Source organism: Myxocyprinus asiaticus, chromosome 14 (genome assembly GCF_019703515.2).
Source record: "Myxocyprinus asiaticus isolate MX2 ecotype Aquarium Trade chromosome 14, UBuf_Myxa_2, whole genome shotgun sequence".
Lineage (NCBI taxonomy): Eukaryota > Metazoa > Chordata > Actinopteri > Cypriniformes > Catostomidae > Myxocyprinus > Myxocyprinus asiaticus.
In genome coordinates, this window is record NC_059357.1 from 38,999,944 (window position 1) to 39,023,032 (window position 23,089).

The window sequence follows — 23,089 nt, forward strand, 5'->3', positions numbered from 1 at the left end:
AAAGAAACGTCCTCTCACTTTCAACTGCTTTTATTTTTAGCAAACTTAACATGTGTAAATATTTGTATGAACATAAAAAGATTCAACAACTAAGACATAAACTGAACAAGTTTCACAGACATGTGACTATCAGAAATGGAATAATGTGTCCCTGAACAAAGGGGGGGTCAAAATCAAAAGTAACAGTCAGTATCTGGTGTGGCCACCAGCTGCATTAAGTACTGCAGTGCATCTCCTCCTCATGGCCTGCAGCAGATTTGCCAGTTCTTGCTGTGAGATGTTGCCCCACTCTTCCACCAAGGTACTTGCAAGTTCCCGGACATTTCTGGGGTGAATGGCCCTAGGCCTCACCCTTCGATCCAACAGGTCCCAGACATGCTCAATGGGATTGAGATCCGGGCTCTTCGCTGGCCATGGCAGAACACTGACATTCCTGTCTTGCAGGAAATCACACAGAACGAGCAGTACGGCTGGTGGCATTGTCATGCTGGAGGGTCATGTCAGGATGAGCCTGCAGGAAGGGTACCACATTAGGGAGGAGGAAATCTTCTCTGGAACACATAGCGTTGAGATTGCCTGCAATGACAACAAGCTCAGTCCGATGATGCTGTGACACACCGCCCCAGACCATGACGGACCCTCCACCTCCAAATCGATCACGTTCCAGAGTACAGGCCTCGGTGTAACGCTCATTCCTTCGATAAACGTGAGTCTGACCATCACCCCTAGAGAGACAAAACCGCGACTCCCATAGGCGATGTTGTTGCTGGTGATGTCTGATAAGGACCTGCCTTACAACAGGCCTACGAGCCCTCAGTCCAGCCTCTCTCAGCCTATAGCGGACAGTCTGAGCACTGATGGAGGGATTGTGCGTTCCTGGTGTAACTCGGGCAGTTGTTGTTGCCATCCTGTACCTGTCCCACAGGTGTGATATTCGGATGTACCGATCCTGTGTAGGTGTTGTTACACATGGTTTGCCCTGCGAGGATGATCAGCTGTCCTTCCTGTCTCCCTGTAGTGCTGTCTTAGGCATCTCACAGTACGGATATTGTAATTCATTGCCCTGACCACATCTGCGGTCCACATGCCTCCATGCAGCATGCCTAAGGCACGTTCACGCAGATGAGCAGGGACCCTGGTGTTTTTCAGAGTCAGTAGAAAGGTCTCTTTAGTGTCCTAAGTTTTTATAACTGTGACCTTAATTGCCTACCGTCTGTAAGCTGTTAGTGTCTTAATGACCGTTCCACAGGTGCATGTTCATTAATTGTTTATGGTTCATTGAACAAGCATGGAAAACATTGTTTAAACCCTTTACAATAAATATTTGTAAAGTTATTTGGGTTTTTACAAAATTCTTTAAAATACAGTGTCCTGAAAAAGGGACGTTTCTTTTTTTGCTGAGTTTATATTATTTATATATTATTTATATATATATATAGTTAAAGTCAGAAGTTTATATGCACTTAGGTTGAAGTCATTAAACCTCATTTTTTAACCACTCCACAGACTTTATAATAATTAATAATAATTATAATTAATAATAATTATAACTATAGTATAACTATATTAGCAAACTATAGTTTTGGCAAGTCATTTAGGACATCTGCTTTGTGCATGACACGAGTAATTTTTCCAACAATTGTTTACAGACAGATTGTTGCACTTTTAATTCCAGTGGGTCAAAAGTTAAGATACATTAAGTTAACTGTGCCTTTAAGCAGCTTTTTTCAAAATTCCAGAAAATGATGTCAAGCCTTTAGGCAATTAGCTTCTGATAGGCTAATTGGAGTCAATTGGAGGTGTACCTGTGGATGCATTTTAAGGCCTACCTTCAAACTCAGTGCCTCTTTGCTTGATATCATGGAAAAAAATAAATAATAATAATCAGACAGGACCTCAGAAAAAACATTGTGGACCTCCACAAATCTGGTTCATCCTTGGGAGCAATTTCCAAATTCCTGAAGGTACCACATTCATCTGTACAAACAATAGTACACAAGTATAAACACCATGGGACCATGCAGCCATCATACCGCTCAGGAAGGAGAAGCATTCTGTCTCCTAGAGATGAACGTAGTTTGGTGGGAAAAGTGCAAATCAATCCCAGAACAACAGCAAAGGACCTTGTGAAGATGCTGGAGGTAGACGAGTATCTATATCCACAGTAAAGCGAGTCCTATATCGACATAACCTGAAAAGCTGCTCAGCAAGGAAGAAGCCACTGCTCCAAAATCATCATAAAAAAGCCAGACTACAGTTTGCAAGTGCACATGGGGACAAATATCTTACTTTTTGGAGAAATGTCCTCTGGTCTGATGAAACAAAGATTGAACTGTTTGGCCATAATAACCATTGTTATGTTTGGATGATAAAGTGTGAGGCTTGCAAGCTGAAGAACACCATCCCAACCATGAAGCATGGGGGTGGCAGCATTATGTTGTGGAGGAACTTAGCTGCAGGAGGGACTGGTGCACTTCACAAAATAGATGGCATCATGAGGAAGGAAAATTATGTGGATATATTAAAGAAGCATCTCAAGACATCAGCCAGGAAGTTAAAGCTCAGTCACAAATGGGTCTTCCAAATGAACAATGACCCCAGGCATACCTCCAAAGCTGTGGCAAAATGGCTTAAGGACAACAAAGTCAAGGTATTGGAGTGGCCATCACAAAGCCCTGACCTCAATCCGATAGAAAATCTGTGGGCAGAACTGAAAAAGCGTGTGCGAGCAAGGAGGCCTACGAACCTGACTCCAGGTTACACCAGTTCTGTCTGGAGGAATGGGCCAAAATTCCAGCAACTTATTGTAAGAAATTTGTGGAAGGCTACCCAAAACGTTTGACCCAAGTTAAACAATTTAAAGGCAATGCTACCAAATACTAACAAAGTGTATGTAAGCTTCTGGCCCACTGGGAATGTGATAAAATAAATAAAAGCTGAAATAAATCATTCTCTCTACTATTATTCTGACATTTTACTTAAAATAATGTAGTGATCCTAACTGACCTAAGACAGGGAAGTGCGAGTTTAAATGTATTTGTCTAAGGTTATGTAAACGTCTGACATCAGCTGTATATTGATATATATATATATATATATATATATATATATATATATATAGTGCATCCAGAAAGTATTCACAGTGCTTCACTTTTTCCACATTTTGTTATGTTACAGCCTTATTCCAAAATGGATTAAATTCATTATTTTCCTCAAAATTCTACAAACAATACCCCATAATGACAATGTGAAATATGTTTGTTTGAAATCTTTGCAAATTACAAATAAAAAAAATAAAAATAAAAAAAATAAAAAATCACATGTACATAAGTATTCACAGCCTTTGCTCAATACTTTGTTGAAGCACCTTTGGCACCAATTACAACCTCAAGTCTTTGAGTATGATGCTACAAGCTTGGCACACCTATTTTTGGGCAGTTTCTCCCATTCTTCTTTGCAGGACCTCTCAAGCTCCATCAGGTTGGATGGGGAACATCGGTGCATAGCCATTTTCAGATCTCTCCAGAGATGTTCAATCGGGTTCAAGTCTGGGCTCTGGCTGGGCCACTCAGGGACATTCACAGAGTTGTCCTGGAGCCACTCCTTTGTTATCTTGGCTGTGTGCTTAGGGTCGTTGTCCTGTTGGAAGATGAACCTTCACCCCAGTCTGAGGTCCAGAGCGCTCTGGAGCAGGTTTTCATCAAGGATGTCTCTGTACATTGCTGCATTCATCTTTCCCTTGATCCTGACTAGTATCCCAGTTCCTTCCACTGGAAAACATCCCCACAGCATGATGCTGCCACCACCATGCTTCACTGTAGGGATGCTATTGGCCAGGTGATGAGCGGTGCCTGGTTTCCTCCAGACATGATGCTTGCCATTCAGGCCAAAGAGTTCAATCTTTGTTTCTCATGGTCTGAGAGTCCTTCAGGTGCCTTTTGGCAAACTCCAGGCGGGCTGTCATGTGCCTTTTACTGAGGAGTGGCTTCCGTCTGGCCACTCTACCATACAGGCCTGATTGGTGGAGTGCTGCAGAGATGGTTGTTCTTCTGGAAGGTTCTCCTCTCTCCACAGAGAAATGCTGGAGCTCTGTCAGAGTGACCATCGGGTTCTTGGTCACCTCCCTGACTAAGGCCCTTCTCCCCCGATCGCTTGGTTTGGCCAGGCGGCCAGCTCTAGGAAGAGTCCTGGTGGTTACAAACTTCTTCCATTTATGGATGATGGAGGCCACTGTGCTCATTGGGACCTTCAATGCTGCAGAAATGTTTCTGTACCCTTCCCCAGATCTGTGCCTCGATACAATCCTGTCTCGGAGGTCTACAGACAATTTCTTGGACTTCATGGCTTGGTTTGTGCTCTGACATGCACTGTTAACTGTGGGACCTTAAATAGACAGGTGTGTGCCTTTCCAAATCATGTCCAATCAACTGAATTTACCACAGGTGGACTCCAATCAAGTTGTAGAAACATCTCAAGGATGATCAGTGGAAACAGGATGCACCTGAGCTCAGTTTTGAGTGTCATGGCAAAGGCTGTGAATACTTATGTACATGTGATTTTTTTTTTTTTTTTTTTTTTTTTTTAATAAATTTGCAAAGATTTCAAACAAACTTCTTTTCACGTTGTCATTATGGGGTATTGTTTGTAGAATTTTGAGGAACATAATGAATTTAATCTATTTTGGAATAAGGCTGTAACATAAGAAAATGTGGAAAAAGTGAAGCGCTGTGAATACTTTCCGGATGCACTGTATATAATATATTAGTATATCGTCGCTCTCTGATGCAAAACATGTATCTCCACTTTTGGCAATTTTGACTTTTTACCATAGACAGAATGCGCAGAATGACCTCTTCCTACTGTTTGAATTGTGTATCGAAATGACCAGTGAAAATATGTTTAATATGGTTAGGCTTTCTGTTTAACAAGTATCTTGTAAGATTGTTAATGCAAGAGTTTTTCCATACTCCTGAAAAATATTTTTTTTGGAGATACATGTTTTTCATCAGACAGCGACAATATATTATTTCGCCAAATAAGGTATATTGTTGAGGAATAAAAAAACAAACTATCGTAAACTATTGGCATAGATTTTTGCCAATAACCGATAGTTCCAAAAATGCAAATGTCGACACCAGTTAATCGGTAAAACCGATATATCGGTCTACCTCTAATCAGGGTATTTCTCGTATTATGCTTCATCAATACTGTGGATTCAGACATACTACTCCATTGGCATACTGTTTTTGGCATACTATATAGTAGAGAAGGATGGATATTCGGAGGCATATAAAATGTTTTTTAATTTTATGGCTTTTAGTCCATGTCTGTTAGCTTTGAGGCCATCTATGTGCTAGTGAACTCCTGAAAGTTTTGGCAGATACACACACAATAACATCACTCTCAACTGTCGTGGTAGATATGGAGTGTGTCTGATCGGAGTACGCAGGATGGACACAGCAAACATCCTCTTGAACCCTGGGCCCTGCCACATCATGGGAGCCTCCGACACCTGTTTCTACATCAACATCTCCAAGGAGGAGAACTCAGCCTTTGTTAGGGGCCACAGGGAGCCAGTGAGGGGCCCAGGAGTCGACTCCAGAGGGGTCCCTCAGACAGTCTATCATGGGCTTACTCGCCTACCAGTACACAGCATAATAGCCAGCATGGGTTAGTTAAGTCAAATCTTTCATTTCACTATGATACATTTTGCCTGATGATTAATTGTAATACTAATTATTGTGATTAAGTTATTTTTTTTTTGTTCTTGTTACTTAACACATTCATTTACACTGAGTCAAAACATTATGACCACCTGCCTAATATGCTGTTGGTCCTCCGTGTGCCGGCAAAACAGCGCTGACCCTCTGAGGCATGGACTCTACAAGACCCCTGTAGGTGTTCTGTTGTCTGGCACCAAGAATTTAGCAGCAGATCCTTCAAGTCCTGTAAGTTGCGAGGTGGAGCCACCATCGATCGAACTTGTTGGTCCAACACATCCCACAGATGCTGAATTGGATTGAGATCTGGGAAATTTGGAGGCCAGGGCAACACCTTGAACTCTTCATCATGTTCCTCAAACCATTCCTGAACAATGTGTGCACTGTGGGCACATTATCCTGCTGAAAGAGTCCATTGCCATCAGGGAATACCATTGCCATGAAGGAGTGTACCTGGTCTGCAAAGATGTTTAGGTAGACGGCACGTGTAGAAATTAGGGCTGGGTATCGTTAGCCACGTCACGATGCGATAGGTATTGCAATACATCACGATATAATGGTTCGATTTTGCTTTTAATTTCAATTAATTTGGGTATAATTCAGTTATAATATCCATTTTGATTGCATACAGTATGAAATAAATTCTCTTTCAGCTAATGCTGTTATTCATTACACAGGAGACCTTCTAACTTGTTAAATAATGGACATAGCAATTGTACCATTTTTGTATCATTTTAGCTTTTTTTTTTTTTTTTATGGTCCATGTATTACATCAATAATTATGGTTTATTGAAATTTCATATATTATATTGCATATATACAGTATATTGTTACATGTTTGTTGTTTACATGCCTAATGTGTACTATTTACAAGTATTTACTTGTTACTTGATGTTAAGAACAAGTGCTATAATGGTACTGCCTCTTTAAGATCTGTGGCAGGGACTCTGACAGTAATGTTTGTATGGTTGAATGGCTTCTTTACAGCATCCATGCTATGTGTGATTAGTATTAAATGTTTCTTTTGTTGTTTTTGATACATAACTGAATATAGAGAACAGAAATGATATTAAAAGGGAAATTATTAAACAACAAATGGTTTGCTTGGATCTAGTCTTTAGACTCGCATTACACAGAAAGTGTCAAAACCCTTTCTAGATCCTCTTCAATTTGCTTATAAAGCAAACAGGTCTGTGGATGATGCAGTCAATATGGGATTGCATCATATCCTGCAACATCTGGACAGACCAGGGACATTTGCAAGGATCCTTTTTGTGGACTTCAGTTCGGCTTTCAACATCATCATCCCATCTCTCCTATGGAATAAATTAACCCAGCTCTCTGTTCCCATGTCTGTCTGTCTGTCAGTGGATCACCAGCTGTCTGACAGACAGGCAGCAGCTAGTGATACTAGGGAAATTCACTTCCAGCACATGTACAATCAGCACTGGTGCCCCCAGAGATGTGTGCACTCCCCACTACTCTTCTCCCTGTATACCAATGACTGCACCGCCAAAGACCTCTCTGTCAAGCTCCTGAAGTTTGCAGACCACACTACTGTCATCGGCCTCATCTAAGATGACGATGAGTCTGCATACAGAAGGGAGGTTGAACGGCTGGCTCACTGGTGTAGTCATAACCTGGAGCTCAGCAAGCTCAAAACAGTGAAGATGATTGTGGACTTTAGGAGGAACACCCCAACATTGACTCCATTCACCATTCTAAACAGCACTCTGGCAGCAGTGGAGTCATTCAGGTTCCTGGGCACTACCATCTCACGGGATCTGAAGTGTGAGACCCACATTTGAAAAAGGCCCAGCAGAAGTTGTACTTCCTTTGCCAGTTGAGGAAGTTAAACCTGCCACAGGCGCTGCAGATACAGTTCTACTCAGCAGTCATTGAGTCTGTCCTCTGCACTTCAATAACTGTCTGGTTTGGTTCAGCTACCAAATCGGACATCAGAAGACTACAAAGGACAGTCTTCCAGACTGTACACTTCCAGAGTGAGGAAAAGGGCTGGAAAAATCACTCTGGACCCCACTCACCCAGCCCACTACCTTTTTGATCTGTTGCCTTCTGACCAACGCTACAGAGCACTGAGCACCAGAACCGTCAGGCACAAGAACAGTTTTTTTCCCTCAGGCTATCCATCTCATGAACAGTTAAAACTAAACTGTAATTACGTGCAATAAACAGCCTAGTAAATTATATTATTTAACATATCCTACCTCTTCTGCATTACATTCCCTTGCACTGTATATAACAGATTTGTATTTGTACATACTATATGTATATTTTTGTCTTATTGTGTATTTCTATATACAATATACTTATATTTCTATTTGTTTTTTATTTTTATTCTATTTTTTTATTTTATTATCTCTGTCTTGTCGTTGTATTGTTTGTGCACTGGAAGCTTCTGTCATCAAGAAAAATTCCTTGTATGTGGAAACATACTTGGCAATAAAGCTCATTCTGATTCTGAAAACTTTTACTCTCAGAACGCAGTGAAAAGGTCTTGGTGCAAAAACTTCTATGCCACTACACCACTCAAACACTGGTGAGTGAAATCTAAAAAAATTATCAGCCAGTGGCTAATCACAGACATGTTTTGTAGCAAATGGGAAGTATTTACGCACATCTGATTGTTGGGGATTGTAGACAGAAAGAAAGAGTGATCTTGGCATGTTTAGAATTGACATTGGGATCGTACAAATGAAGATTAAGTAGAAAATCTATATTTTTGCCGGGCCCTAAAGCCAAATGCGTTAGAGAGGTCCAGCATGTCCATGAGAGAAACCGTGAATCCTGCAGGATAAGTTTGTCTCTTTCATGCCACATAGAAGCATCTCTGACTGCACTGAAAATATCACGATATAGTATCATGATACATGGATCTAAGTATCGATACAATATCATGAAAATAAGTATCGTGATATATGTATCGAAATCTGATTGTATCGACACAGCCCTATGTCAAATTGATGTCCACATGAATGGCCGGACCCAGAGTTTCCCAACAGAACATTGCCCAGAGCATCACGCTCCCTCCACTGGCTTGTCGTCTTCCCACAGTGCATCCTGATGCCATCACTTCACCAGGTAAACATTACACACGTACGGCCGTCAACGTGATATATAAAGAAAACGGGACTCATCAGACCAGGCGACCTTCTTCCACTGCTCCAAGATCCAGTTCCGATGCTCGCATGCCCTTTGTAGGTGCTTTTGATGGTGGACTGGTTTCATCATGGGCACCCTGACTGGTCTGCTGCTATGCAGCCCCATATGCAGCAGAAAGCGATGCAATGTGTGTTGTGAAACGTTCCACCCATAATCATCATTACAATTTTCTGTGACTTGTGCCACAGTAGACATTTTGTCGGTTCAGACCAGACATTTGTTGGCCTTGTGCATCGATGAGCCTTGGGCGCCCAACACCATGTCGCTGGTTTGTGGTTTGTTCTTCCTCGGACCACTGTCGGTAGGTACACACCACTGCTGACCGGGAGCACGCCACAAGCCGTTTCAGAGATGCTCTGACCCAGTCATCTGGCCATAACAATTTGGCCCTTGTCAAAGTTGCTCAGGTCTTTACTCCTTTGCAGACCGCTTACCATCAAATCTACCAAGACCTTGACATGTGGCCTTGTTAGGAGATGATCAACATTATTCGCTTCACCTGTGAGTGGTCATTATGTTTTGGCTCATCAGTGTATTCACATTCAACTTAGAATCATACAATAAAATGTATGATTTCCTTTAAGTGTTCAAAAGCAAGTTCTGCACAGGGTAGAATGACATAAATAACAATGTTTAAAATATTCCTCTTTTTGTCCACTTTAGTCTTAGTCTACTTTTCATTTACTCTGTTGACTATTATTATTAGTGGTGCTTGATAAGGTAAGCATTGCTCATACTTAGGGAAGTCTTTTACTCTGAGCATTAGACTGCAACTCATGAATGGTATAAATTGTGCAACTTGTTGTGAAGAGGTGTGATATTACATCTCTAAGTGGTCGGACTTGTGATGTTCACCTGATGGATGATGAAATCGATAAAAGTTCCCATAGACTTCCATTGAAGGAAGGACCTGAGCCATATCTAAGGATCAGAATTTTATAAAGACTTGGGGGTGGGCTCTTTTGACTTGGGTCAGGAAACAACCACTTAGCAGTGCCCTGGCAACCACCCAGAATACCCAAGCAACCTCATAGCAATGTGCCAAAAACACTCAGAACACCTTAGCAACCGCATCCCTTAACCCACACCCTAGCAAAGTACAGCACAGGCAACCACCATTCACGGTTTCTTTATGAAAATGGGAAAATCTTGTAATAATGAAATTATTATAATTATTATTAGTAGTATCATGATAGGCCTAATTTTACTACAGTTGTTAATAAATAAGAATTCTGAAGATATAAATTACAGTATGTTTGAATTATACCAATATGTATAAGCGTCAAACTATTCATGCTGATCCATGTATAAAGACTACATAATGTTGTAATATAATCTGTGGTTCAATTTAATTTTAATAACACTCGTTCAGCCTGCTTTACTGTGGTTGTGTCTATGAGATGCATGTAGACAGAAAAGAGAAAGATGCTTCTTGAATTGACAGAACAAATAAATTGCCTCAAGGCTTTTGCTGACAAAATATGTGATATTGTACAATATCACCATCTAGTGAAAAGCACTGGTACTACTGTATGAATGATCTGTCATCTCTTGGCCTTCAGTGGTTTGATTAAAGGTGCTGTAAGTGATTGGAGACATTCTTCTAACTTTCAACATTTAATTGATTTCTTGTTGACTTCTAACTCACATACCTGTATCTATTTTGTCCTTTAACAGGCACTGTAGCCATAGACCTGCAGGACTCCAGTGACGGCAGTCCAGAGGGCACAGGCCCATCAGTGCTGGGTAGTGAGACTGTCAGCAGGAGTGGCTCCAGAACAGAAGTGGGGGGCTGTAACACTCTAGCACTGCCTGCTGTGAGTGGCTCTGGGGAGGAGAGAAAACACAGCATCGCCCCCGTCCTGGAGATGGTGGATGGGGTGCACAGTCCCACGTTTGACCTGCTGGGTGACCAGTCGGAGGACGAGGGAGGAGAGGAGGGAAAGGAGGATGATGGAGGGGAGCAGAAAGGCCAGTGGTGGGGCGGGCACTGCGAGTGAGTATTACATCATGCAGGACCAGAATTAGAATCTTGATCTTGTGGCTTTGTTCTCTTGAACACATAAATGTCACCTTGGTCTGGGTCTCATTAGTTTTGTGTAGCCAGACATTTGACTTTTGAAATTGGGCATAAAGTCTGGTCACAAAACTGAGATTCTTAGATAACAAGAGACTGTCTGACCAACATGTAAAGCAATCACTCTCAGTTTGTCTTGTTCTATGTGCCATTTGGGGATGGGTTTGTAGTAAATAGATGATACATAATTCTAGTATCATCTATTTCAGGTCAGGTATTGGTCTGGATCTTACAGGGTCTAGTTTTGATCTAGGTCTTAGTGGGTCTAGTATTGGTCTGGGTTTTGGTCTTGTAGGGTCTGAGTCTAAGTGGGTCTGGTATTGGCCTGGGATTTGGTCTTTGACGGTCTGTAAGTGGGTCTGATATTGGCCTGGGTTTTGGTCTTGGAACATGTAGTCTTGGTCTGGGTCTTGGTGGATCTGGTGTTTGTCTGTGTTTTGGTCTTGGAGGGTCTAGTCTTGGTCTGGTTCTTAATGGGTCTAATATTGGTCTGGGTTTTGGTCTTGGGGGGGGGGTGTTAATCTTGGTCTGGGTCTTAGTGGGTCTGGATTTTAATCTTGGAGAGTCTGGGTGTTAGTTGGTTTGGTATTGTCTGGGATTTGGTCTTGGAGGGACTAGTCTTGGTCTGGGTCTTAGTGGGTCTTGTGTTTGTCTGGGTTTTTATCTTGGAAGGTCAAGTCTTGGTCTGGGTCTTAATGGGTCTGAAATTGGTTTGGGTTTTTGTCTTGGAAGGTCTAAGCTTGGTATGGGTCTTAGTGGGTCTGGTGTTTGTCTGGATATTAGTCTTGGAGGGTCTAGTCTTGGTCTGGGTTTTGTCTTGGAGGGTGTAATCTTGGTCTGGGTCTTAGTGGGTCTGATATTGGTCTGGATTTTCATCTTGGATGGTCTGGGTGTTAGTGGTTCTGGTATTGGTCTAAGTTTTGGTCTTGGAGGGTCTAGTCTTGGTCTGGGATTTAATGGTCTGATATTGGTCTAGGTTTTGGTCTTGGAGGGTCTAGTCTCGCTCTGGGTCTAAGTGGGTCTGGTATTGGTCTGGATTTTCATCTTGGAGGGTCTGGGTGTTAGTGAGCCATGGAGGCGAAGTTTACTGATGTGATTACAAGAGTGTGGGATATCGAGAAACGGATCGATTACCTGGAGTCATCGGAAAGGGAATTATCTGCTAATCTGCTAGCAACCAAGGTGGATTTGGAGCGTGTCTGGGAGAAGGTGGAGGACATAGAAAACCGTAGCCGGCGGAATAACATCCATATCGTGGGAGTCCCGGAAGGAGTAGAGGGACAGGATATGGTGGAATTCCTGGATGGGCTCTTTCCGAGTGTGCTCGACATGGCAGGCCATAAACTGGAAATCGAGTGAGCTCACAGGGTTCTGGCTCGGCGATCCGCAGAGGGAAACATGCCCCGATCAATTCTGGCCAAACTTCTGAGATCATCCGATAAAGATCTTGTGTTACACGAAGCGAGGTGTAAAGGAAGGCTTTCTTGGAAGAACCACAGCATTTTCTTGTTCCCAGACTTTGCAAACTCTACAAGAGAGAAACGTGATTGATTCAAGGAATGCAATAAACTTTTACATCAACGGAAGGTCACTTTTGCAAAGATATTCCCAGCCAAATTGAGAATAGATGCTAAGGATTGCCGTAAAACATTTACAAGCCCACAGCAAGCGATGTCCTTCATAAAGTCACTGGAGTGAGTGCGTCGTCTGGTGCTCACATTGCAGCCAAGTGGGCCGGCTCACTGAACATTCGCTTGACTGTATGAAGAATCTGCGCTCTCTTTTTGTACTGACTCCGCCTAATGGCTGGAATTTATTTTGTAGAGTAACACACCTTCAGGACAGCATTATGGATGAATTTACATGCTTTATGTTCTTGGTCCGCCTATCGGCTGGAGTTTGTTTTGTAAGTCATTGGAGTGAGTAAGTAATTTGCTTGCACTCATGTTGAGGATCTAGTCTTGCTCTGGGTCTTATTGGGTTTGGTATTGGTCTGGATTTTTGTCTTGGAGGGTCTGGGTGTTAGTGGGTCTGGTATTGGTCTGGGTTTAGGTTTTGGAGGGTCTAGTCTCTGTCTGGGTCTTGCTGGGTCTGATATTGGTCTGGATTTGGTCTTGGAGGGTTTAGTATTGGTCTGGGTCTAAATGGGTCTGGTATTAGTCTGGATCTTTGAGGGTCTAGCCTCGGCCTGGATCTTAGTGGGTCTGGTATTGGTCTGGGTTTTAGTCTTGGAGGGTGTAGTCTTGGTCTGGGTCTTAATGGGTCTGATATTGGTCTGGGTTTTGGTCTTGGAGGGTCTAGTCTTAGCCTGGGTCTAAGTGGCACTGGTAATAGTCTGGATCTTAGAGGGTCTAGTCTCTGCCTGGGTCTTATTGTGTCTGTTATTGGTCTGGAATTTAGTCTTGGAGGGTCTGGTATTGGTCGAAGTGTTAGTGGGTCTGGAATTGGTCTGGGTTTTGGTCTTGGAGGGTCTAATCTTGGTCTAGTCTAGGAGGGTCTAGTTTTGACTCCAACTCTTTTCAGCACTGAGGTTCTTGTCGCTAAACTGAGTGGTAAAGCTGTTTATTAGTGTGTATCCACCTTTTTCCTGAATGCAGAAGTGTTCCACAATTCGCCTGTTTTCAGTTTCTGGTCTCCAGTGTTTTCACACACATCGATGTATATTCTTAGTGAATAAAGTATTGCATTTTTAGATATTGTCAAAAAACATGGCTCTATCCACCTTATTTTGCAATGCGGAAGTAAGCAGCGGCTGCATTTCTGGCAAATGTGTAAAAGTTCAGCTGTTATTGACTGCAATGTAAATAAATAGAAGGATAATAATATCAGAATTTAGTGATATAAGTTTATAAACTATCACACAACCACAGGATATACAGCAAAATGATGGCCTAATGTTGGATAATTTTCTAACTTCAGCATTTATAGTAAATGAGCAAGTAAATGGGAGTCACGTGACGCCATGCGAGGATCAGACGTGTGAACGGCGAGCTCTGCGCACTTTGCTAGTTTTAATACTTTTTATGACATAAACCGGTGAGATTCGATACACTCTGTTCCATAACATTTCTAGGAGGACAATATGTCAAAAAATTCAAAATCATCGGGCTCTGGAGACATTAAAAGACACTGACGTGCTCAAACTGACACCTCCGAACAGTCCGCAGGCCTGTGAGTCAAGTTGTTCGGAGAGGTGCGGGAAATGCGACGGGAGATGCTGAACATGTCGGCAGTGCTGACAAAGGTCGTTGTTGACTTGGAGGATCTTGCCGTGATACGTCGATCGATCGCCGCCATGGAGGCAAAGTTTACAGATATAGTTACTAGAAAACCGTAGCCGGCAGAATAACATCCATATCTTGGGAGTCCCGGAGGGAGTGGAGGGACAGGATATGGTGGAATTCCTGGATGGGCTCTTTCCAAGTCTGCTCAACATGGCAGGCCATAAGCTGGAAATTGAGCGAGCTCACAGGGTTCCAGGACAGCATAATGGATAAATCTACACACTCTTTGTGCTTGGTCCGCCTATTGGCTGGAGTTTATTTTGTAGAAGCAACGCACCTTCAGGACAGTTTTATGGATGAATCTACACACTCCTTGTGCTTATTCCGCCTGTTGGCTGGAGTTTGTTTTGTGGAGTATATCTTGCAAAGTCATTGGAGTGAGTAAGTCATTTGCTTGTACTCATGTTGCAGCCGAGTTGACCAGCTCACTGAACATTCACTTAACTGTTTGAGAAATCTGCGTGCCTCTTTTCTTTTTTTTTTGTGCTGGTTTTTTGTGTGGAGTGTCACACCTTCAGGACAGTTTTATGGATGATGCTCTTTGTTTTATAAAATATATTTTGCTGGGTAATTCTGTCTCACAGAATTTGTATAGAAACACAGGACTTGAGCAATCCGACAGCAAGATTGTTGCGGGGGCTCTCGTAGGCGTGCATGGACTGTTTGAGTTTGGAGGGATGGACACCAGTTGGCACTGTCGTGTGTGGGGTTAATGCGCACGTTTTTCTTTTTTCTGTTTGTTTTGTTCTGGGGGATGTTCGGGTTTTGTGGGTTGCACTAATGTTGGAATGTGGTCCTTATAATCTTGTTTTTGAAGCACAGTCTATTTTTTCTTATATGTCAAAATGTCAGATGTTAATATGAGTGGATTGTCTCTCTCCACGTGGAATGTGAATGGGTTGAGGCACCCCATAAAAAGAAGGAAGGTTATTTCTCTTCTTAAGCGTAAGAAATATGATATAGTGTTTCTTCAAGAAACGCACCTTTCTCCACAGGAAGCTGAAAAATTTGGGAAGATATGGGGTGGGCATTTCTTTTTTATAGTGCTGGCTCGAGTAAGAGCAGGGGAGATATTATGCTGAAAAGTAAACATCTAAAATTTAAATGTCTCAAATAGATCAATTAGGAAGAGTCATTATTGTTTTAGCTGAAATTCAGGGACAAAGTCTTATTTTGGCTAATATTTATGCACCTAACATTGATGGATCAGGGCTTTTTTATAGATGTTGAAGGGATTTTGCAAGTCGCTGGCACCCCTCATGATATAATATTGGGAGGAGACTTTAATCTTTTGATGGACTCAGTCCTTGATCATAGTGAAGCAAAAATGTGCAAGCCCCCTAGAGCAACATTGATGCTTCACAGGATGTGTAAAAATCTTGGTTTTACAGATATTTGGAGACTTTTGAACCCATCTGGTAGGGACTAAACATTTTTTTTCATCAGTACATAAGATTTACTCTAGAATAGATTTTATATATAATATCTAAATCCCTCATTTCATCTGTTGTTGATTGCTCAATTGGAAACATTTTAGTAATCACGCCCTGGTGTGTTTAGAGGTGTTGCCACATATGGAGAAAAAGAAACCATATAGTTAGCGCTTTAATGTATCCCTTTTGCAAAATCCTGAATTCCAACAAATGTTTAAGGCTGAAATCAATGTCTATATGGAGACCATACTGGTCCTCAGTATCCTCTGTGGGCGTGGCTTGGGAGGCACTTAAGGCGGCTCATACAGTATGCCTCATTCATCAAAAAATCCAAAGCACAAGAACTCGTGGAATTGGAAGGGAAGATTAAAAGTGCAGAGGCAGAGCTGAAGCACTGAATATCGTCTAATGGCCTCAAGCAATTGACCCGATTGAATATAATGTGGGTTAAAAATTGATTCGTTGTATAAATGTTTGCTTTTTCTGTTTCATTTGTGTGAATCAATAAAAAGTGTTATTTGGAAAAAAGAGCAATTAAATCATTCACTTGTGTTGTATTGAAGAAACAATAATAAAATCTGCTTCTTTACCAAGATATTGTGATGATGCAGTGTTTTTGTCTCCATGTAAACCTCCATTTATATGTACCTGCATAACCTTTATTTGTTTGTTTCCAAAGGTGATGTTTAATAAGCCATGCTGAATGTGAGATATGCATGTCTGTTTACTATACACTGTTAAGAAGGAGAGAATGCAAGATGAAACAAGATGCAGTTTTGGTGCAAAGAAAGTTAAAGCAGCATTTGCCCAGCGGCTTTCTTCTCTCTGCTGGTTGTGTAAAGTTTGTGGAGGTGTGACAGATGGTGGGGAGGGCTGTCCTGTCAGCGCATGATCATCATTAATTCTGCCTGTGCAACAGTGTGATAAAATGATGGCAAAATGCGATATACGGTAAAACTATATGTGTTCTAAACCAATGAGTTTATGAAAATCATAATTAATGATAATAATATGACGACATATATTGCCAGCCGGTAATATAAAGCAGCATAATGTAGTATTTTTGTTGTGCTAAAATAGCTGGAAGTGGCTAATACCGGAAGTGGTCCACATTCAAGGTTGATAATGGCGGCGCCCTAGTTTTGCTGAAAAATAAGGTGGATAGTGCCTATACTTCACAAAGTCGAGATGATGTTTGTTTTTTACAGAGCCTCACCTGAGTATGTAGATGACATGAAACAGAAAACAGGCAATTAGAATCATCATGGCACCACCCAGTGTGTGCTCCGTAAAACTGTGAACATGTTTGTATGAGATAGTTGTCTGTCTGCTTGTATTTGTGAAACAGATGGGTTAAAGGCTATCCGCTGAACTCTCCATACATTGGCAGCTCTCCTGCCCTCTGCCACCTTCTGCAGGAGAAAAGGCCATTTTGCTGCCTGCGCCTGGATAAGGTGAGCATCTGTCTCTCTCCAAACCTTTTATACTGTATACGTATATTGCAGTGTTCACAGTTTATAACACTGTGGGGGGAAAAAAGGTAAAAAAAAAAAAAAAGAAACCTTTTTTTAACCAGTAGTATTGTCTTGTTTTCCAGTAAACATATCTACATATTCTTAAAAGAAGCAGCAAAATTGCTTAAAGAGCCCATATAATGCTAATTTACAGGTTCATAATTTTATTTTGGGGGTCTACTAGAATAGGTTTACATGTTTTAATGTTCAAAAAACACATTATTTTTCTCATACTGTACATTTCCCCTCTCTTCTTCCTCTGGCTCAAACGCTCCTGTCTCTTTAAAGCCCCCCTTTCCGAAAAGCCCAGTCTGCTCTGATTGATCAGCTGGCCTAGTCTGTTGTGATTGGTCAACAGCGTAGAGCGCGTGTCGGAAATATAACGGCCCTTACCATAACTGAGTTTCAGCTCTTCCTGAGCAGCTGTAAACACTACTGTAACTATGGTAACAGTGGCGTCGGTTTTTGCCATACCAGTTTGAGCCAGAGTCCGATAATGAATGAAATAATGAAAGTTTGGAAGAACAAGCTGATCGACCCGAACCACCTTCGCAAGCACAACTTGAGCAGGACGTTTCACAGTGGTAAGTTTTAAATTAGTAGCTTTCTTTCAAGTACACTGTTGATTATTGTGGACCTAACAAAGTTTCAAGTAAAAGATACATAGTGCATCTAAATTAGACATCTTTTGCTGGAATGGGTGTAGCCAAACTTTTTTCACCCGAGCTATGAATGGAGAACAGAGGCTTACTCCCGGTTAGTAAGCAAGTTTGCCGGGGAGTACCGTGGATAGCGGCCGTAACATTACAGCTTATAATTATATAAGACTCTTGAGATCGACCATTTTGTTACACAGTTTTAGGTCAAAGCCGGCCCACAGCTGAATAGTAAACTCTTACCAAAACAATATCATACATAGCAAGTTAGTCATCACTACAGTGGATTGCAGACGTAAAATTCATGTTTGTAAAAATAAATCCATCTCCACACTTGATCGCTATTCATAATAGTAAGAACGACAAACAATTATTTCAACACAGAAACATTAGCTAGCAGGTTAGCAGAGGCCTACAGCTGTGCACTGGGTGTACACCATAGCTACAACACAAAACTCTGCATTTGAACTCTCGGTAGAAGATAAATCCACAAATAATCAAACATACATACAGGTTGTGATCCTGAAGCACCAGATTGTCCCAACAAAGTGGGAACTACACCATCTTTCAGGGGTAATCGACTTGGAAATCCGGCATTGGTTGTGGTTGTACTGCTAAATAATTCAAATAAATTTGAACAACTGATTCTTCAATTCGTCTGCTTTTGGATGTCCGAACAAAGAGGTTTTGCTTTCGCAGTGAAGAAAACAGTGTCTTCTCGACATGGCGACAACACTAACCCAATTCATCCTGGCCTCGGCTATAACTACGTTTGTTTGAGGGCGGGCTAAAGTAGCCCTTAGGCGGGCATTATGCAAATGTGTTGCATAGTGACGTAGATACTTTACTGAAGAAATGGCTGGACTACAATCCAGCCGTTTCGTGTAGTTCTTGAGCAGTGTTATCTGTGGGAGAGAATATCTCCCTTTTGTGTGACTTTGTTCTTTGTAAATTTGCAGACCTTTTACATGCACAAAGAGCTATGTTACACACTAAAGGAAAGGTCAAATCCCAAAAAGCATAATAGGGCCTCTTTAAGAAATTAGGAAATATTTTCAGAGCATAAATCAGTAAACCTTATTTAATTTAGTTAGATTTATGCTTAAATCAAGAAAAAAATATTTACCAATGGATGTAGAAACCTACAGTATATCCATTGGTAATTCAAGATATATTATCTCAAAACAAGTATTAATGTCTTTTGCAATTTTGATTCTCAGGAAAATATATCTTTATCATAGGATGTTTTGATATTTTTACTGGAAAACAAGACAAAAATACTGATAAAGAAGTATTTAATTAAATTTTTTGTGCAATGCAGAAGAATCTAATAGTAGATTATTTTCTCAGGCTTGTCATCATATGCCCTATGAGGATGCTCGTTCATACGGCTTTAAAAACAAACTGATCATCGTGTCTGCAGAGAGTGCTGGAAATGGCCTCTATAACTTCATCGTTCCTCTGAGGGCGTATTACCGGCCCAGGAAGGAGCTTAACCCCATTGTTTTGCTACTGGAGAACTTGTGAGTTTTCCAAGAACAAACAGAACCATGGAGAAAAAGGCATCACTCATCGATTTATTTTTCACAACCCATCCACCAATCACTCTTCTGCATTTATTATGACACATCATTGTCTCTCCTATAACCAAAAACTAATATGAAAAGATACATTGTCATAAAATGCAATCAAATCCAATAAGATTATGAGTCATCTTGTTTGTTCCTGATTAGATGAACACTGGGAAGCAGCTGCTGGCTAAGTTTAATTATTTAGACTCCCTGAAGCACTGCGAAGCTGTGTAATTTTTTAGATGTTGGGTCAATTTAGCAAAATATTAGGAAAGAGACATCTGTAATTCAGTTTGCTCCTTTTTGTCAAGGCATCAGCTCAGATTCTCAACATCTCTTTCTCTATCTGTGCTATTTGCTAGTCCTGAGGTGGATTTCCTAGAAGCCATCTGCTGGTTTCCTATGGTCTTCTACACAGTGGGCTCCATTGACAAGTAAGGGAAGACATAAAATAACAGTAACACTTTACTTGAAGCCTGTAATAAAATGCATTGTAAAAGTATTCATAATGCCTTTTAATATGCATTGGAATGCATTAAGGGAAAACAGGCAGTTATTAGCTATAATAAGTTTATTATTTATTATTATCTATTATTAGCAGTTATTAGACCCCATGAAATCAAATCCTTGTGTTCATGTGTTTCCTTCTGAAGTCACATTTATTTAGTTTTAATTAAATAATATTGACTTTTAATGGTATAATTATGAACACATTATTAATATTAAAGAAACGTATTAACAGTGTTGAGTGTAATCTGATTAAAAACTAATTAGTTCCTGTTATTGAAATACTTTTGAAGTCAAAATGTAGTGTAATGTATTACATTTTAATCAGATTTGTAATCAGATTACAGTTACTGACTTTTAATTAAGATAATTACTTTTAAAGGAATATTCCATGTTCAATACAAGTTAAGCACAATTGACAGCATTTGTGGCAAATGTTGATTAACACAGAAATCAATTTTAACTTGCCCCTCCTTTTCTTTCAAAAAAGCAAAAATCCAGTGAGGCACTTACACAATAAGTAAATGGGGCCAATCCGTAAACATTCAAATTAACTGTTTCAAAAGTATAGCTGCAAAACATGAACAATATGCTTTAAACATGATTTTAGTGTGATAAAATCGCTTATTAAACTTTCCTGTTTAAGGTTATATACAATTGTTGACGTTATGCCGTAAGTCCTAAAATGACCATCAAAAAGATTTTTTACATAAGCTTCGCATTTCTGCCTTTAAACCCTCCAAAAATTGGCCCCATTGACTCCCATTGTAAGTGCCTCACTTCAACATCGATTTTTGCACATTTTACAAATAATTATCTGTGGTAATCAACATTATGCCACAAATGTTGTTGACTAAGCTTAGCTTGAAATGAACCTGAAATAAATTCCTTGGGTTACACATATTTCTGAAATAATAGTATTTATGTGTAATACATTTAAATGATAAATTCATATCAGAGTTTCTGTGACAGCTGAAGTGTGTGCGACAATGTACAAGGAGGAAATATAGACATTTTAAGAAAATAACTTTTCTATGTAAAATGTTTTAGAAAGCAACTTAAAAGTGAAGTAATTAGTAATCTTATTACTTTTTCAATGAAGGAATCAGTAAAGTAATATGATTACAGTTTGAAAGACGTAATCAGTAATTTTTAGTACATTACTTTTTTGAGTAACTTACCCCAACACTTTATATTACTGTAGTTACAGTTATTCTCAAGAACATTAAACTGATTTTAAAGGGATAGTTCCCTCAAAAATAAAAATTCACCCATCTTTTACTCACCCTCATGCCATCCCAGATGTGTATGACTTTCTTCCTTCTGCAGAACACAAACAAAGCTCTGTAGGTCCATACAATGCAAGTGAATGGTGACCAGAACTCCAAACACTCCTAAAATTACAAAAGGCAGCATAAATATAATCCATAAGACTACAGTGGTTTAATCCATGTCTTCTGGATTGCTTCAGTTGGTTTTAGGTGAGAACAGACCAATTATAGCTCATTTTTCACTGTATATCTTGACAGCAGTCTCCTTGGCGATCATGATTTCAAGTTCGATTATACTTCCTATAACGCCATCTAGCACTCTGTACATGCGTCAAGATCTAGGAAGTGTAATTGAGCTTGAAATCATGACCTTCATGATTTCAAGCCTTCATCATGACCTTCAGAGCTGAAATATTCAAAGCTAAAAATCTTTGTTTTTGTTCAGCAGAAGAAAGAAAGTCATACACATCTGGGCTGGCATGAGGGTGAGTAAAAGTCTCTCATCATTTAATTTTTGGGTGAACTAACTCTTTAAAGCATTATTACAATGCAGTTAAGGAGATGAGTGTAATTTCTGGATTTTAAAACACTTTCTCCTATACCAGAGACAGCTACAGCATAAGTAAGCCATTTATTGGTTGATTTCCCCAAAAAGTGTAACACTGTGTCTCTGTGGTGCTATCAAAACATTGTTTGAGCATCCTGACCAGCCCTTCAAAGTGCAGTACACAGTATGTACAGGTTTCAAGTAAAGTGTTACCAAATTTTTTTTATCTGCATCAGTTCTTGAGCATTTTACTGTAGTTAAAAGTCCTCTGTATGTTTTTTTTGTCATTTTGCTGGCCTTCTCCCTGATTATTATGCAGTTTGGATAGTCTTCTGCGGTGTGGTGTGACATTTGCTGACACCATGGTGGTGGTGGACAAAGAGAGCTCCATGATAGCAGAGGAGGATTACATGGCTGATGCCAAGACCATTGTAAATGTTCAGACACTCTTCAGGTAAGTCTTTCCTCCCTGCCGTTGCATGTGTGTCTCTCTGTTTGAGGGATTTTCGGCTTTACCATGACACAATCTCTCTCTCCTCTCTGTTTCTCCAAGGCTTTTTCCAGCTCTCAGTATTATAACAGAACTTACCCACCCGGCCAACATGCGTTTCATGCAGTTCAAAGTCAAAGACCATTATTCTCTGGCTCTCTCCAAACTGGAAAAGGTTGGACTCATACACAACACTTGCAATTTTATAGCTTGCTTCATTTGTTTTCTACAGCAGCAGTTCTCAACTGGTTTTACATCGAACATTAAGTGGCAACCCAACATTATGGTCAGCACAATCCATGTTTATCCTCGCTGACGGTGAACCCATTTAGAGTCGTATTTTGTATTTCGTATTTTAGTTTTTGACGTCACATCATAAGATATGAGAGACATTTTGTCCTCCCTTTTAAAAGTTCATAAACCTATACTACTATGATTATGCCCCTATCGGAAGAAGCCTGCAACCTATTAAGTTCGCAACACACCAGTTAAGAACCACTGTTCTAAATTCTCCAAAATAATCTAACATCGTGACTTTTGCTGCATTTTCTCTGTCTGTAGAAAGAAAGAGAGAGAGGTTCCAATCTAGTTTTCATGTTCAGATTACCGTTTGCAGCTGGGAAGGTGTTTAGTGTCAGTATGTTAGACACTCTGCTGTATCAGGTAACAGTAATGCTGTTAATACACCTATAACAAAACATCTGTATCTTTGTTATCTGCTATATCTTTATATCTTTATTGTGTCTTCCATAATAATCTTTGATGATGATTGAGGTAGATACCATATTTCATTTGACAAAATCAACAAGGCTGTGAGGAATAAAAGTGGGGCTTTG

At 40.4% G+C, this 23,089-nt stretch overlaps 1 protein-coding gene across 1 annotated transcript in view; it reads left to right on the plus strand.

Moving 5' to 3' along the window:
- The window catches only part of LOC127452257 (potassium channel subfamily T member 2-like), a 164,359-nt gene that overhangs the window by 127,370 nt on the left and 13,900 nt on the right, over positions 1-23,089 (plus strand). Inside the window, exons 16-23 of the mRNA XM_051717602.1 lie at positions 5,420-5,670; positions 10,581-10,899; positions 17,046-17,151; positions 19,218-19,390; positions 19,801-19,872; positions 22,083-22,217; positions 22,317-22,428; positions 22,815-22,916. Of these exons, the coding sequence (XP_051573562.1) occupies positions 5,420-5,670; positions 10,581-10,899; positions 17,046-17,151; positions 19,218-19,390; positions 19,801-19,872; positions 22,083-22,217; positions 22,317-22,428; positions 22,815-22,916 (1,270 nt within the window). The remainder of the gene's footprint in view (positions 1-5,419; positions 5,671-10,580; positions 10,900-17,045; positions 17,152-19,217; positions 19,391-19,800; positions 19,873-22,082; positions 22,218-22,316; positions 22,429-22,814; positions 22,917-23,089) is intronic.